The sequence below is a fragment of the Leptopilina heterotoma genome, unplaced genomic scaffold, assembly GCF_015476425.1.
Source record: "Leptopilina heterotoma isolate Lh14 unplaced genomic scaffold, ASM1547642v1 Lhet_152, whole genome shotgun sequence".
In the NCBI taxonomy this organism is placed as follows: domain Eukaryota; kingdom Metazoa; phylum Arthropoda; class Insecta; order Hymenoptera; family Figitidae; genus Leptopilina; species Leptopilina heterotoma.
The window spans coordinates 172548-188497 of record NW_025110868.1 but is presented as its reverse complement, the minus strand read 5'-3'; the positions used below and the strand labels follow the sequence as shown (position 1 = coordinate 188497).

At 22.0% G+C, this 15950-nt stretch overlaps 1 protein-coding gene across 4 annotated transcripts in view; it reads left to right on the top strand.

Moving 5' to 3' along the window:
* Window positions 1–15950, top strand: part of LOC122498536 — a 90527-nt gene that overhangs the window by 20836 nt on the left and 53741 nt on the right. For all 4 annotated transcript variants that reach the window (XM_043606307.1, XM_043606309.1, XM_043606308.1 and 1 more), the window contains one exon: window positions 12840–12955. In XM_043606307.1, the coding sequence (XP_043462242.1) occupies window positions 12840–12955 (116 nt within the window). The remainder of the gene's footprint in view (window positions 1–12839; window positions 12956–15950) is intronic.

The window sequence follows — 15950 nt, the reverse complement described above, 5'->3', positions numbered from 1 at the left end:
CATACTCAGAGAGGGACCTGACGGAGCACAGATACTTCTCAAGAGTATCCTTTAAAGCAGCCAGGCCCTGGTTTCGGGATATCAACCTTCCGAGGAGTTGGATAAACGTGGTCACTAGATTGAGAACAGGTCATACTCTAACGAGTGACCATTTAATAAGAATAAATTGGATTGGAGCGGCACGCTGCGATTGTGGCGAAGAACGTCGTTCCCTTACTCATTTATTAAATGATTGCCCAAGTTATGCACCAGCAAGACATGACTTTATGAGATTTTGGCATAGTAAATTTCCCAATTCAGTTCCCAATTCGGCAGATGTCGACGAGCTCGTCTTCTCACCCAATGAGCAAGTGGTCAGAGAGCTGGGAAAATTTTTTACATTCAATCATCATTTTATTTAATTATTTAACTTACAGCCTAAAATTTTTATCCAATCCCTTATTTTATCTATCCCAATAACTGACTTTACCCGCTGGTCTGAACGACATCTGTGGACCACTGGAACCAGTTCAGCATATAAATACGGTTCCCACCGCTTGCTTGCTGGAGAGACCTATCTACAAGTTTTAACCATGGATTTCACATAACAATAACTAATGTTAACATATTTCTCATTCTTCTTACGTTAATAGTTCTGACACTCGGCAAGGCCACAAGTCATTTAAGAAGAAGAAGAAGAAGATAAAAAGAAAATCATTTTTAGAATCAAAAGTTAAATTTAAACATTTAAGAGTTTAAAATTCGAACTCAAATTCAAAAACTTTAAAAGGTTTTAATCTTTTAATTTGAAATATTAAAAAATTTTAATTTTGAATGAATTTAATTAAAAAATTTTTAAGAATTTTTGAACAATTTTAATAAATTGAAATTCTTTTGAAATTAGTTAAATTTTTTCAAAATACATTTAATTTATTATTAAAAATAATGGAATTATGAAAGAATTTTAATTAAAAACACTAAAAAATTGAATTTTGCAGATTAGAGATTGCAGAAATTCAATTATTTTCAAAAGGAATAAAATTTTTCGCAGAAATTCAATTATTTTCAAAAGTAATAAAATTTTTCACAAAAATTCAATTATGTTCTGAATTTTTTAAAAATTCTCGTCAAAATTTCAATTATCTTTATTATCTTTATAAATAGTAAAACTCTTCTCTGAAATTCAATTATTAACAAAAATTTTCCTGATTTCAATGAATTTCAACATCTACTATTTTAATAAAGTTTTCCAAAAGAATACAATTATTTAAAAAATATTTTGCTAAAATTATACGAAAACACTTAATTATTTTCGTAAATATAATAAAAATTTTACAGGAATTCTATCATTTATAGAAAACTTTTTAATATATTTCTTAGCAATAATTCAATTATTTTCATAAATAATAAAATTCTTTTGAGGAATTCAATTATTTCATAGGTAATACTTTTTTTTAGAAATTCAGTTATTTTTATAATACTATTTTAATTGAATTCCTCGACAAATGCAATTGTTCATAAAATTTTTATTAAAACTTGTCGAAATAAATAAATAATTCAATTATTTAAAAATTTGTTTAATAAAATTCTTTATAAGAATTCAATTTTAATTTCAAAAATAATTGATTGAAAGGAGAACTTTACTTAAAAATTATTTTTGGAAATAATAATTGAATTAAAATTCAATTCTTTTCAAAAATTTTTTAAAAATTCTTGTCAAAATTTCAATTGTGTTTATAAATAGCAAAAGTATTTGCCAAAATTCAATTATTTTCAAAAATATTAAAAATCTTTTCGGGGATTCAATTATTGTTAAAAGAATAAAATTTCTTTTATAAATTCAATCATTTTCATAAATAATAGAACTAATAGCAGAATTTCAATTATTTTTATTACACATTTTAAAGAATTCCCCAAAAAATGCAATTTTTCTTAAAAATTTTAATAGAATTCTTCGAAACAATTCAATTATTTCTATTTTTATTAAAATTCTTTACAAAATACAATTATTTTCAAAAATAACAATATTCATCACAAGAATTCAATTATTTTCAAAAGTAAAAAAAATTCTTCGAAGAAATTCAATTATTTTTTAAAATTTTCACGAATATCTCGTCAAGAATTCAATTATTTTTTTAAATTTTCACGAATATCTCGTCAATAATTCAATTATTTTTTTAAATTTTCACGAATATCTCGTCAAGAATTCAATTATCTTTACAAATAGAAAAATTATTCGCCGAAAATCCAATTATTTTCAAAAATTTTTAAAAATCTTTGCAAAAGTTCAATTACTTTCAAAAGTTTTTTGCAATTCGATAATTTTAAATATTTACTATTTTCATAAAATTTATCAACAGATTTAATTATAGAAAAAACTTTTTGATACAATTCTACGAAAAGATTCAATTATTTTCATTAATAATAAAATTCCATTTACGAATTCAATTATTTTCATCGCAGAATTTCAAATATTTTTAATACAATTTTAAATAAATTCCTTTGAAAAATGCAATTATTATTAAAAATTTTATTAAAACTTGCGGAAAGAATTCAATTTTAAGAAACATTCAATTATTCAATAAAAGAATAAAATTCGTTGGAATAATTTAAATATTTTCATAAATAACATTTAAATCGTTGCAGAAAATCAATTATTTTCAAAAATTTTTAAGTAATTTTGCAAAAGAATTCAATTAGCTTGATAAACAACAAAATCGCATAAATTCTTCCCATAAAATCAATTATTTTAAGGAATTTTAATAAAATTCTTTTATAAAATTCAATTATTTTGATAAATATCAAAATTCATCACAAGAATTCAATTCTTTTGAAAACTAATAAAATACTTTGCAGAAATTAAATTATTTTCAAAATTTTTCAAAAACTCTCGTCAAGAATTAAATTATCTTTATAAATAGATAGGGAAATTCTTCTCAAAAATTAAATTATTGTCAAAATTTTTTTTTAAATTCTTCTCAAGAAGTCAATTATATTCAAAAATTTTAATAAAATTCTTCTCATGAATTCAATTGTTTTCAAAAATTATTATGTAAATTCTTCTCAGGAATTCAATTATTTTTAAAAAATAGTTATAAAATTCTTTAATATAATAAATTTTATTAAAATTTTAATTAAATTTCTTAAAAGAAATTAAATATTTTCAAAGGTTGTTAATACAATTCTTTGTAAAAATTAAATTTTAAGAAACATTTAATTATTGTTAACAATTTTTTTTAAAATCCTCGTGAAGATTTCAATTATCTTTATAATCAGCAAAATTCTTTGCCAAAATTCAATTATTTTCAAGAACTTTAATAAAATTCTAGGCAAAATTTCAATTATTTTCAAACATTTTTCTTTTTTTACAGGAATTCAATTATTAAAAATAGAATTTACAAAAATTTTTTCGAAAAAAATCAAGTATTTAAAATTTTTATTAAAATTCTTCTCAATAATTAATTTATTTTCGAAAATATTAAATATCTATTTGATATTTCGATTCAATTATTGTTATAAACAATAAAAATTTCTTTAACAAATTCAATTATTTTCATAAATAATAGAACTAATCGTGAAGATTTCAATTTTCTTTATAAAAAAGAAAATTTTTTTCCAAAATTTGAATATTTTTAAAAATTTTAATAAAATTCTTGGCAAAATTTCAATTATTTTAAAAAAAGTTTTTCAATTCAATTTTTTTCAAAATTTACTATTCGAATAAAATTTCTCAAAAGAATTTAATTATTTTATAAAAATTTTCATAAAATTCTTCGCAAATTTTTAATTTTTTTTTTATAAATAATACAATTTTCCCAGGAATTTAATTATTTAAAATAGAATTTGAAAATAGTTTTGAAAAAAATCAATTATTTAATTTTTCTTGATAAAATTTTTCCCAATAATTTAATTATTTCAAAAATATTAAAATTCTTTTTAGGAATTCAATTATTTTTATAAACAACAAAAACAAGATTAATTGTTCAAAAGTTTGAAGCAGATTTAAAAATAATTTTTACTTATTAAATAGGGAAAAATTTGGAATCAAAACTGACCATTGAGTGGAGAATCATCCAAATATTTGAAATATTTTTTCACCTTAAATTTAATAAATTTAAATACTTATATTTTCAAAGAAAAAAAATCCAGAATTTATCATTTAGTAAGCAAATAGCGAGGCAAATAGTGATAACTTCATAGTTAGAAACGCAAATAAGAGACTCTAAAAAAATGATAAGAAGTGCATAAAACAAATATTGTTTCTACGAAGAAATAAAAAAAGAAAAAGACTCTCGCAGGTTAAAGATGATAAAATAATCTCTCTATTTATCAGTGAGATAAATTTTCTACTAAAAGCATTTGTCATTGAAAGGAAATAATTACCACAATTCGAACCGCAATTATAGTTATACCAAAATGAAAGAATTCATCAGCGAACTTTGAAAATTACCCTCGGAATCGAATTAAACTGAAACCATTTCGATTAGCCCAGGGGAAATTATACTTTTTACTGTGTGAAAGTGTGAAAATTGCGCGCCCTATAAGGAATTAAACTTAAATTAGTTGAGTGCACTCGTTCATTAAAATCTCGATTTCGAAGCATAAATATTTTTTTTTCTTAATTTATTTTTCTAGCAAGAGAGAGAGAGAGACTTTTCTTTTCTTTTTTTGTTTATCGTTTTCTTCGTCGTTGGAATGAGAGATGACTGCTCGTAATTAAAAAGAAAAAAAGTAGAACGCAGAGTTTTCCAGGACTATTTGCTCGCATTTTCAAGTCCAATGACATTCGCAATGAGACACGACGTGGAGGGATAATGGTTTCCGAAACTAAATGGGACGCGTTCTTGACTGCAGGCAAGGCTAATTCCAAAAGTTGGTTATATATCCGTAATTGCATCAGATACTTGGCAAAACTCAGGAGCCACCAACTGCCTCGTGTTATGTTTATAATAATAATAATGATAAATCTCATTTCACTCGATGCTGCATTTTCGAAAGCAGTTAACACTCAGATTGACAGTGTGAGATCCCCTTTATGTGTCTTGTTAAACAAATTTTCCAAGCGAATAAAAAATTTCTTTTCATCATTAAAATTCAAACTTTTTCCAAATTCTATTTTAAATAATTAAATTCCTGTGAAATTTCTATTACTTATAAAACAGGGCTCGGATTGTCTTTAAAACTAAAAAAAAGTCGCTTTAGTCGCATAAATTTACAAAAAAAGTCAAGAAAAGTCGCATAAAATTTCCAAAAAAGTCGGAAAAAAGTCGCATGAAATTTTAGAAAAAACGACAAAAAGGAAACACAAAATTGTCAAAATTGTAAAAAATATCACATTTCTCAACAACACATACTTTACTATCAAACAATCCGGAATAAAATTCATTGCTAAATTTTAATTACGTATTTTTAACATTTTTTTAAAAATTCTCTTTAAAATGTCAATTATTTTTATAAATAATAAAATTCTTCTTTGAAATTCAATTTTTTAACAAAAATTTTAATAAAATTCTTGTCAAAATTTCAATTATCTTTATAAATAATAAAATTCATCCTAGAAATTCAATTATTTTCAAGAGGAATAAAATTCTTCTAAAAAATTCAATTATATTCAACATTTTTTTTCTAAATTTTCGCCAAAATTTTATAAATAATAAAATTCATCATAAAAATTTCATTGTTTTCAAAATTTTTTTTTTTTAAATTCTCCTCAAAATTTCAATTATGTTTATAAATATCAAAATTCTTCTGCGAAATTCAATTACTTTCAAACACTTTTTAAAAAAATCTGTTCAAAATTTCAATTATCTTTGTGAATAATAAAATTCTTCTCTGAAATTCAATTATTTTCAAAGAATTTTAATAAAATTCTTGTCAAAATTTCAATTATCTCTATAAATAATAAAATTCTTCTCTGAAATTCAATTATTTTCAAAAGTAATAAAATTCTTCGCAGAAATTCAATTATCTTCAAAAGTAATCAAATTCTTCGCAAAAATTCAATTATTTTCACAAATTTAAAATAAAATTCTTCTTATGAATTCAATTATTTTTAAATATTAATAAAAATATTTGTAATAATTCAATTATTTTCAAAAGTAATAAAATTCTTCTCTGAAATTCAATTATTTGCAAAGAATTTTAATAAAAATCTTGTCAAATTTTCAATTATCTTTATAAATAATAGAATTCATCCTAGAAATTCAATTATTTTCAAAAGTAATCAAATTCTTCGCAGAAATTCAATTATTTTCAAAATTTTTTTTAAATTCCTTGTTAAAATTTTTATTATCTTCATGAATAATAAAATTCATCCTGGAAAATTAATTATTTTCAAAAGTTCTGATACAATTTTTTGCAAAATTCAATTATCTTCAAAAGTAAGAGAATTTTTCACAGAAGTTCAATTATTTTCAAAATTTTTTTTTTTTAAATTCCCTTCAAAATTTCAATTATCTTTGTAAATATTAACATTCTTCTGCAAAATTCAATTACTTACTAATGTTTTATAAATTTCTTCCGAATAATTCAATTATTTGCATAAAAAATAATTAAAAAAATTTTTTTTTATAAAGTCTTTTAATATAAATTAATAATTTTATCACTCGGTCATCTTTAATTATTATAAAACATGAAGACATCGATTGCTCCGAGTCGAAGACTCGGAGTGATCGATTTCTTCATGTTTTATAACAATTTTTTATAACTTGTTTAATTTCAGAAGGGTTTGAATTTGAATCTTTTGAAGAATTTTATTTCCTATGGAAAAATAATAATTAAATATTTATTTAAAAAAGAAATAATTGATGTTTTCGAAACATTTGAAAGAAATTTGTAAATAAATGTAACAGAACATTTTTTTGACTTATACTTTTTCCTTTAAATTAAAAAAAATTTTTTATTTCATTCGCATTTTGCTAAAAAAAAATGTCGAAAAAGTCGATTAGTCGCATATTTTTACAAAAAAAGTCGAAAAAAGTCCCATTTCCTTAGAAAAGTCGAAAAAAAGTCGCACAATCCGAGCCCTGATTAAAAAAATAATTAAAAATTTGAGTAGAATTTTATCAAAAGTTTTTAAAAATAATTCAATTTTTTTTGAGAAATTTCACTCGAATAGTAAATTTTCAAAATCATTGAATTGAAAAAAATTTTGTTAATCATTGAAATTCTACAAAGAATTTTGTTAAAAATTTTAAAAATAATTGAATTTTGAAAAAGAATTTTGCTTTTTACAAATATAATTGAAAATTTTAATTGAAGAAATCAATAAATAATTGAAATTTTCACGAGGATTTTAAAAAAATTGTTGACAATAATTGAATTTCTGGTAGAAATTTAAAAATTTTTTTAAATAATTGAATTCTTGTGATGAATATTGTTATTTTTGAAAATAATTGTATTTTGCAGAGATTTTTATAAAAATTCCAAAAAATAATTGAATTTCAATTAAAATTTCAATATTAATTTTAATTAATTAAAATTAATTGAAATTCTGCGATTAGTTTTTGTTATTTACGAAAATAATGGAATTTCTAAAAGAATTTTTATTGTTTATAACAATAATTATTGAATCCCCGAAATTTAAAAAAAATTTTAAATACTTAATTTTTTTCGAAAAATTTTTGTAAATTCTATTTGAAATAATTGAATTCCTGTAAAAAAAAGAAACATATTTGAAAATAATTGAAATTTTGCCTAGAATTTTATTGAAATTCCTAAAAATAATTGAATTTCCGAGAAGAATTTCGATATTTATCAAGATAATTGAATTTTTTAAAAGAATTTCGTTAAATTTTTTGAAATAATATAAATATTATTTCACTCAGATTGACAGTGTGATATCTTTTTTACGTGTCATTAAATAAATTTTCCAAGGGAGAAAAAATTTTTTTTTATCTAAAATAAAAAAAAAATGTTGAACTGAATCAACTGTCCAAGTTTATTTTTTTTAAAAATATTATCCATAAATAACAGAGCAAATTTTTTTTTGGTAAACCAAAAAAAAAAAATTGCTCGGATGTTTAATATTAAAAATTCTAAAAGTTCAGAAACTTTCGAACTTTACATTGCGCGGAAGTTGGAATTCAAGGTAAAAAAATCTGAAAAATTAGACAGTTTGAGAAAAGTTCAATTATTTCATGAGGTAGAAATAAAATTTTTTAATATGGAATGTTTTGTAAATAATTTTGTAATTTTTCTTTCAAAATAATAAATTAAAAATCAATAATAATTGTTAATTATTGTGATAAATAAAAATAAAAATCTATTGAAAAGAAAGTGGGGGAAAAAATTGAGAAAATTCGCGGACAATATTGTTCTGGGAAAAAATAATAACCGTCCTTATTTCTTGTTCCCTTTTTTATCCTATTGCTTGAACTGTACATCTGGTACTTTTAAATTTAAATTCTTTCAATTTAAAAGTGTAATTTTTTTCATTTAAATGGACCAACATGTACGAAATTTTAATATTTGTTGGCAGTAGGAGAAAATATGGAATTTTCTTTTAATGATAAAAAAAGGAATGGTGAAAAAAAAATATATTTACATTTTACTTTTTGATGGTTTTTGAGAATATTAATCCTTTAAGTCTTATGAAGAAATAAAAAATTTTATTAAAAAAGCAAAAATTGTATTCATAGGAAAATTGAAAAAAATACCTTTTTTTATTTCTAATTGTTTAACAATAATTATTTGATTAGATTATTAATAAAAAATTTACAAAAACTTTCAAAGTCAATCGATTCTCTGTGTAAAATTGTTTAAACAAACACATACACCTATTTTTTTTAAATTTCCAATTGTTTAACAATAATTGTTTAAACAAATTAATAAAAAAAATTTAAAACCTGTTATGGCACACAAAACATTGTTAATTTTTCTCATATAATCGATTTTAGCGTTGATAATTTTTTAAAATTTAACAATATTTTTGAATTTGTTTAAACAATTTTTATTAAACAATTGAAAAACAAAAAAAGGTATATATCTTTTTTTTCAATTTGCCTGAGAATCCAATTGTTACTTTTATTAAAAAAGCATTTGTTAAAAAAGCCTGGGATGAAACACCTTTTATACAGAATAATTTGTTTATAACAATTTTATCAACAATTTTATGCACAAAGAAATGAGCTACAGAAAGGTTTATTAATTTTGCCTAGGCAGTCGATTGGCGTTCACAGTTTTTTAAAATTAAAACATTTTTATTAATTTGTTTAAACATTTATTGTTAAACAATTAGCAATTAAAAAAACAGGTATTTTTACAATTTTTATAAAAATCCAATATTGCTATTTTTATTAACCCTTTCGTGCCCCCAGGAAACTCAACGAGTTATTCGAGTTACTCGATGGTTGTTATAGTCACTAATTACTAATCCAAAGACAGATTTGCAAAATTCAAAATGGCGGATCCAATATGGCGGACATTTTTTTCAAAATTGTTCAAAATCACTTGAAACTTGTTACTCGGGGGTTTCTGGGGTCGCTGATTACGAATCTGAACTCAGATTTGCAAAATTCAAAATGGCGGATCCAATATGGCGGACATTTTTTTCAAAATTGCTCAAATTTGCATAAAACTTGTTACTCGGGGGTTTTCGGGGTCGCTAATTAGGAATCTAAGGTCAGATTTTCTAAATTTTGAAAATCTGACTTTAAATTCGTAATCAGCGACGCCAAAAATTTAAAGGGTTAAAATGTCCGACCTTCGGAGTAATGTAAAAATATTTCAGGAATATATGAATGGAACATTCCGTCATGTTGGGGTGTAAAAAAAAATTTGTAGGTTTCTTATAAAGATAAGAAAATAAAATAATTGATGAAGGTCGCCCCCATTGTTATTCGTATATATGTATGACAGACTTTGTTTGAAAGATAAAAAAAAGAACTTCCTTATTGATTATTATTGCATCGTCTTTTCAAGTTTCTTCGTTTATTATCTTTTACCCCCCCATGAAAATTGACATTTTTCTTCAAAAGAAGTTGAATCAGATAAACTACTTTTTTTTATTCCTTTTTGCAGTGATACTTATCGAAATGACACGAAGAAAAATAATCAATTGGAGAGTCTGACTTAAGCCATGTTCTATTATTTTCTAAACCCTCATTTTAGTTTCTTTACTACAACTTTTCTTTTCTGTATATTGTAAAATCATTTTATTCAAGAATAAGCATTTTTATTGTAGAATATTAAAAAAAAAATCTGTTGTCAAAGCAGAATGTTTTTTTTGTTGTATTCCAATTGCTTTTGTAGTTGACATAAGGAGATTGTTTGTAGAGATCTTATTAGTTCCTTTTTTTTCTTTGTTGATAATTTTTTTATAATTTGTAGGACTTTTTTGAATTTAGTTTTCTTTTCCTCTTTTTATTTTGTTTATTTATTCACTTTTTATTTTGTATTTTTTACTAATATTATTTCTGCATTCTTGAAACAAAAAAATGGTAACTGACATATTTAACAATAAATCAATATCTAATCATAGAAACAAACGATAATAATTATGGAAAATTAGCAAAAATTCAAAAAACCGAATTTCTTAAAATTCAACATTTTTCCTTCTTTTTTATGGCATTTAGCTTCATTATTTTTGTGCTCTTCAAAAATACTTTATTTACTCAATAGTCTCCACCCTTTGGTAAAAAATAAAAAATTATGGAAAATTAGCAAAAATTCAAAAAACCGAATTTCTTAAAATTCAACATTTTTTCTTCCTTTTTATGTCAATTAACTTCATTATTTTTGTGCTCTTGTAAAATACTTTACTTATTTAATAGTCTTCACCCTTTGGTAAAAAATCAAAAATTATGGAAAATTAGCAAAAATTCAAAAAACCGAATTTCTTAAAATTCAACATTTTTCCTTCTTTTTTATGGCATTTAGCTTCATTATTTTTGTGCTCTTGAAAAATACTTTACTTAGTAAATAGTCTCCACCCTTTGGTAAAAAATCAAAAATTATGGAAAATTAGCAAAAATTCAAAAAACCGAATTTCTTAAAATTCAACATTTTTTCTTCCTTTTTATGTCAATTAGCTTCATTATTTTTGTGCTCTTGGAAAATACTTTACTTATTTAATAGTCTCCACACTTTGGTAAAAAATCAAAAATTAAGGAAAATTAGCAAAAATTCAAAAAACCGAATTTCTTAAAATTCAACATTTTTTCTTCCTTTTTATGTCAATTAGCATCATTATTTTTGTGCTCTTGAAAAATACTTTACTTAGTAAATAGTCTCCACCCTTTGGTAAAAAATCAAAAATTATGGAAAATTAGCAAAAATTCAAAAAACCGAATTTCTTAAAATTCAACATTTTTCCTTCTTTTTTATGGTATTTAGCATCATTATTTTTGTGCTCTTGGAAAATACTTTACTTATTTAATAGTCTCCACACTTTGGTAAAAAATCAAAAATTATGGAAAATTAGCAAAAATTCAAAAAACCGAATTTCTTAAAATTCAACATTTTTTCTTCCTTTTTATGTCAATTAGCTTCATTATTTTTGTGCTCTTGGAAAATACTTTACTCAGTAAATAGTCTCCATCCTTTGGTAAAAAATCAAAAATTATGGAAAATTAGCAAAAATTCAAAAAACCGAATTTCTTAAAATTCAACATTTTTCCTTCTTTTTTATAGCATTTAGCATCATTATTTTTGTGCTCTTGGAAAATACCTTACTTATTTAATAGTCTCCACCCTTTGGTAAAAAATCAAAAATTATGGAAAATTAGCAAAAATTCAAAAAACCGAATTTCTTAAAATTCAACATTTTTCCTTCTTTTTTATAGCATTTAGCATCATTATTTTTGTGCTCTTGGAAAATACCTTACTTATTTAATAGTCTCCACCCTTTGGTAAAAAATCAAAAATTATGGAAAATTAGCAAAAATTCAAAAAACCGAATTTCTTAAAATTCAACTTTTTTTCTTCCTCTTTTATGGCAATCAGCTTCATTATTTTTGTGTTCTTCAAAAACACATAAATTTTAATTTTTGTATAAATTTTTAGAAATTTTCCTGACTTCCCTAACTTTTCTGACCGTTAGACACCCTGCATTTCTGCAAAGAATTTTATTACTTTTGAAAATAATGAAATTCTTGTGATAAATATTTGTTTTTTTTTTTTTATTAATTGAATTTTGCAACGAATTTTATTAAAAATTCCTAAAAATAATTGAATGTTAGTGAAAACTTTTATAATAATTAAATAATATTAAAAAATTTATTCTTGTCAGAAATAGAAATTTTTTTGAAGGTTTTGTATTAGAATTCGTGGTAGTTTCATAGTTAATGAGTCAAACAAAAATTGCACAAAAAATTCAGAATATTTTCTTATGAATTCTAAAGATTTAATTTTTTCCAGTACTTTTAATAAAAATCCCTGACTTTTCCTTGATTTTCCTGACCTGTGGCAACTCTGCTGTTTTTTTTTACTGAGAAATGCAAAGCTAGTTTTGAATTTTTTGTTAATTTTCGTATATATTTTAGAATTTTTTTTTGTACATTCTTCATGAACAAATGGTCTTCTTTTTTATTACTTGTGATTTTTGTGAATAAACTTTCTGTTTGGGTAATTGTCTCTAACCCCACATTTTTCTAGGTCCATTATTATGTGCTAATCTCGAAAAGTTCTTTTCTTTTGGAAAGAACAATAAAAATAAAAAAAGGAGAAGAAAAAAAAACTTGTTAAGCTATTTTTTTTGGAGGACTTGCTTGTTGTGCTTTACAAGAATAATTATGCATATAATCCCCTCGGGACTAAAACTTTTGATACCATATTTGCTGAGGACTTGTCAATAGACGTCTTAACATTTATCTCAAAATGGACAGCTACATTATTAAAAGAAAGAAATTTTTCCTTTTCAGATTGGAATTCCGCCTTGTTCATCATTCTCAATGGAACAAAGGAGGAACATTTGGCTATGCTTGATGGTGGCATCATACAGAAATTACTCGAGGAAAAGTGGAAGACTTTCGCTCGGGTAAGCATTTTTCTTTCTGTTTTTTTTATCGCGGCACTTTGTTCACCTGATTACTATTTATAATATGGCGTGGAACTTATAAACATAAACTCTTTTTAAGATGCTTTCTAAGTTAGCTTCGTCTTTTTTTTACAGATAATTTAATAATAACCGACATTTGTGGTATAATAGAAATTAATTTTTTTTAAATAAATGAATGTTAAATAACATATTTCCAAAGAAACAATCTTAAAATTTACATTTCAGGGTTGCCACAAAAATTTGATTTTACTTTTCCCTGATTTTGAGACAGAATTTTGAGTTTTTCTCTGACACTAGAAAAAATATTTTATTTTACTCTAAAAATAATTGTACACAAAAAACATAACAAAAATGTATGTAATACATTAATTTTCGAATATATCTTTAATTATAAAATTTTTCAAAACGTCAATAATTTCTTTTCCGCTTCATTTTCTCTAGTTTTCAAGAATTTTATGCAAATTTTTGAAAATATAATTAAATTTCTGTGAGGAATTCAATTATTGCAAATAAAATTATAATTGTATTCTTATATATAGAATTTTTTAGACATTTTTGCAAATAATTGAAAATTTCACTGAAGAATGTTATTATTTACAAAAATAATTGTATTTCTGCGAAGAATTTCATTAAAATTATATTCAAAATAATTGAATTTATTTTAAAAGTTTCAATTATATTCAAAATTTTTTAAAAATTCTCCTCCAACTTTCAATTATCTTTAAAAATAATAAAATTCTTCTCTGAAATTCAATTATTTTAAAAAATTTTAATAAATTCTTGGCCAAATTTCAATTATTTTTAAAAATTTCCCTCAATTCAATGATTTTCAATAGATATCTACTATTTTAATATAAATTACCAAAAATAATTTAATTATTTTAAAAAAAAAATTTAATAAAATTTTACGCAAACATTTAATTATATTCATAAATAATAAAAATTTAAAAACAATTCAATAATTATGTTCAAATTTTTAATAAATTTCTTCGCAATAATTCAATTATTTTTATAAATAATACAATTTTTTTACAGGGATTCAATTATTTTCATAAATAATACAATTTTTACAGGGATTCAATTATTTTTAAAAATATTAAAATTCTTTTAACGGATTCAATTATTTTTAAAAATAATTCTTCTCAATTGTTCAATTATTTTTAAAAATATTAAAATTCTTTTAAGGGATTCAATTATTTTTAATACAATTTTAATCAATTTTCTTAAAAAATTTGTCAATTCTTAAAAATTTTCTTAGAATTCTTCGTGAGAATTCAATTCTTTAAAAATTTGTTGATAAAATTCTTTATGAGAATTCAATTCTAAGAAACATTCAAGTATTCAATAAATTATCCATTTTTGTATATAAATAATTGAATTCTCGTAGAATTTTCTAATAAAAATTGATTTAAATATGAATTTCAGTCAAAATTTTAGATAATAAATAATTGAACATTAAAAGCATTATCGCATGAATTTTTAGAAATAATTGAATTTTTAAAATGTGTTTTTTACAAAGAATTGTATTAACAACTTTTAAAAGTATTTAATTTCTTTTAAGGAATTTAATTAAAATTTTAATGAAATTTATTATATTAAAGAATTTTATAACAATTTTAGAAAATAATTGAAAATTTTGTGAAGAATTTTATTAAATTTTTAAAAAATAATTGAATTCCTGTGAATTTAAATAATAATTTTTGAAAACAAATGAATTTATGAGAAGAATTTTATTAAATTTTTTGAATATAATTGATTTCTTGAGAAGAATTTTTGAAAAATTTTTGAGAAGAATTTCCCTATCTATTTATAAATATAATTTAATTCTTGACAAGAATTTTAAAAAATTATGGAAATAATTTAATTTCTTCAAAGTATTTTATTAATTTTCAAAAGAATTGAATTCTTGTGATGAATTTTGATATTTATCAAAATAATTGAATTTTGGAAAAGAATTTTATTAAAATTCTTTAGAATAATAATTGATTTTATTGGAAGAATTTATGCGATTTTGTTGTTTATCAAGCTAATTGAATTCTTTTGCAAAATTACCTAAAAATTTTTGAAAATATTTGATTTTCTGCAACGATTTAAATGTTATTTATGAGAATATTTGAATTATTGCAACGAATTTTATTGTTTTATTGAATAATTGAATGTTTCTTAAAATTTAATTCTTTCCTCAAGTTTTAATAAAATTTTTAATAACAATTGAATTTTTTAAGGAATTTATTTAAAATTTGTATTAAAAATATTTGAAATTCTGCGATGAAAATGATTGAATTCGTAAATGAAATTTTATTATTTATGAAAATAATTGAATTGTATGAAAAAGTTTTTTCTATAATTAAATCTGTTGATAAATTTTATGAAAATAGTAAATATTGAAAATTATTGAATTGCAAAAAACTTTAGAAAGTAATTGAACTTTTGCAAAGATTTTTATAAATTTTTGAAAATAATTGAATTTTTGGCGAAAAATGTTGCTATTTGTAAAGATAATTGAATTCTTGACGAGATATTCGTGAAAATTTTAAAAAAATAATTGAATCTCTTCGAAGAATTTTATGACTTTCGAAAATAATTGAATTCTTGGGATGAATATTGTCTTTTAAAAATAATGCAGGTCATAACAAGTTTGTGCAGATTGTAAGAATTTAAAATACAACCAACTTCTAAACATAATTGAGACTTGACTTCACCAAAATACTAATCTTACAAATTTTATTAATTTTATGAAAGAATAAAAAAAAACTAAATGAAAAAAATAGGGGAAATTTTCAGAATAGAGTACGTTTAGGGACCAAAATTAAAAAGGGGATATACTCTATTTAATAATTTTTTGAGTTAATCAAAATATTTTTTAGGGTCAGGGAAAAAGTGAAAATTTTGTCTGGATATCAGGAAAAAACAAAATTAAATTTTTGTGGCAACCTTAATTGAAAAATTTGGATTATTGTTTCTTTTTAGTTTT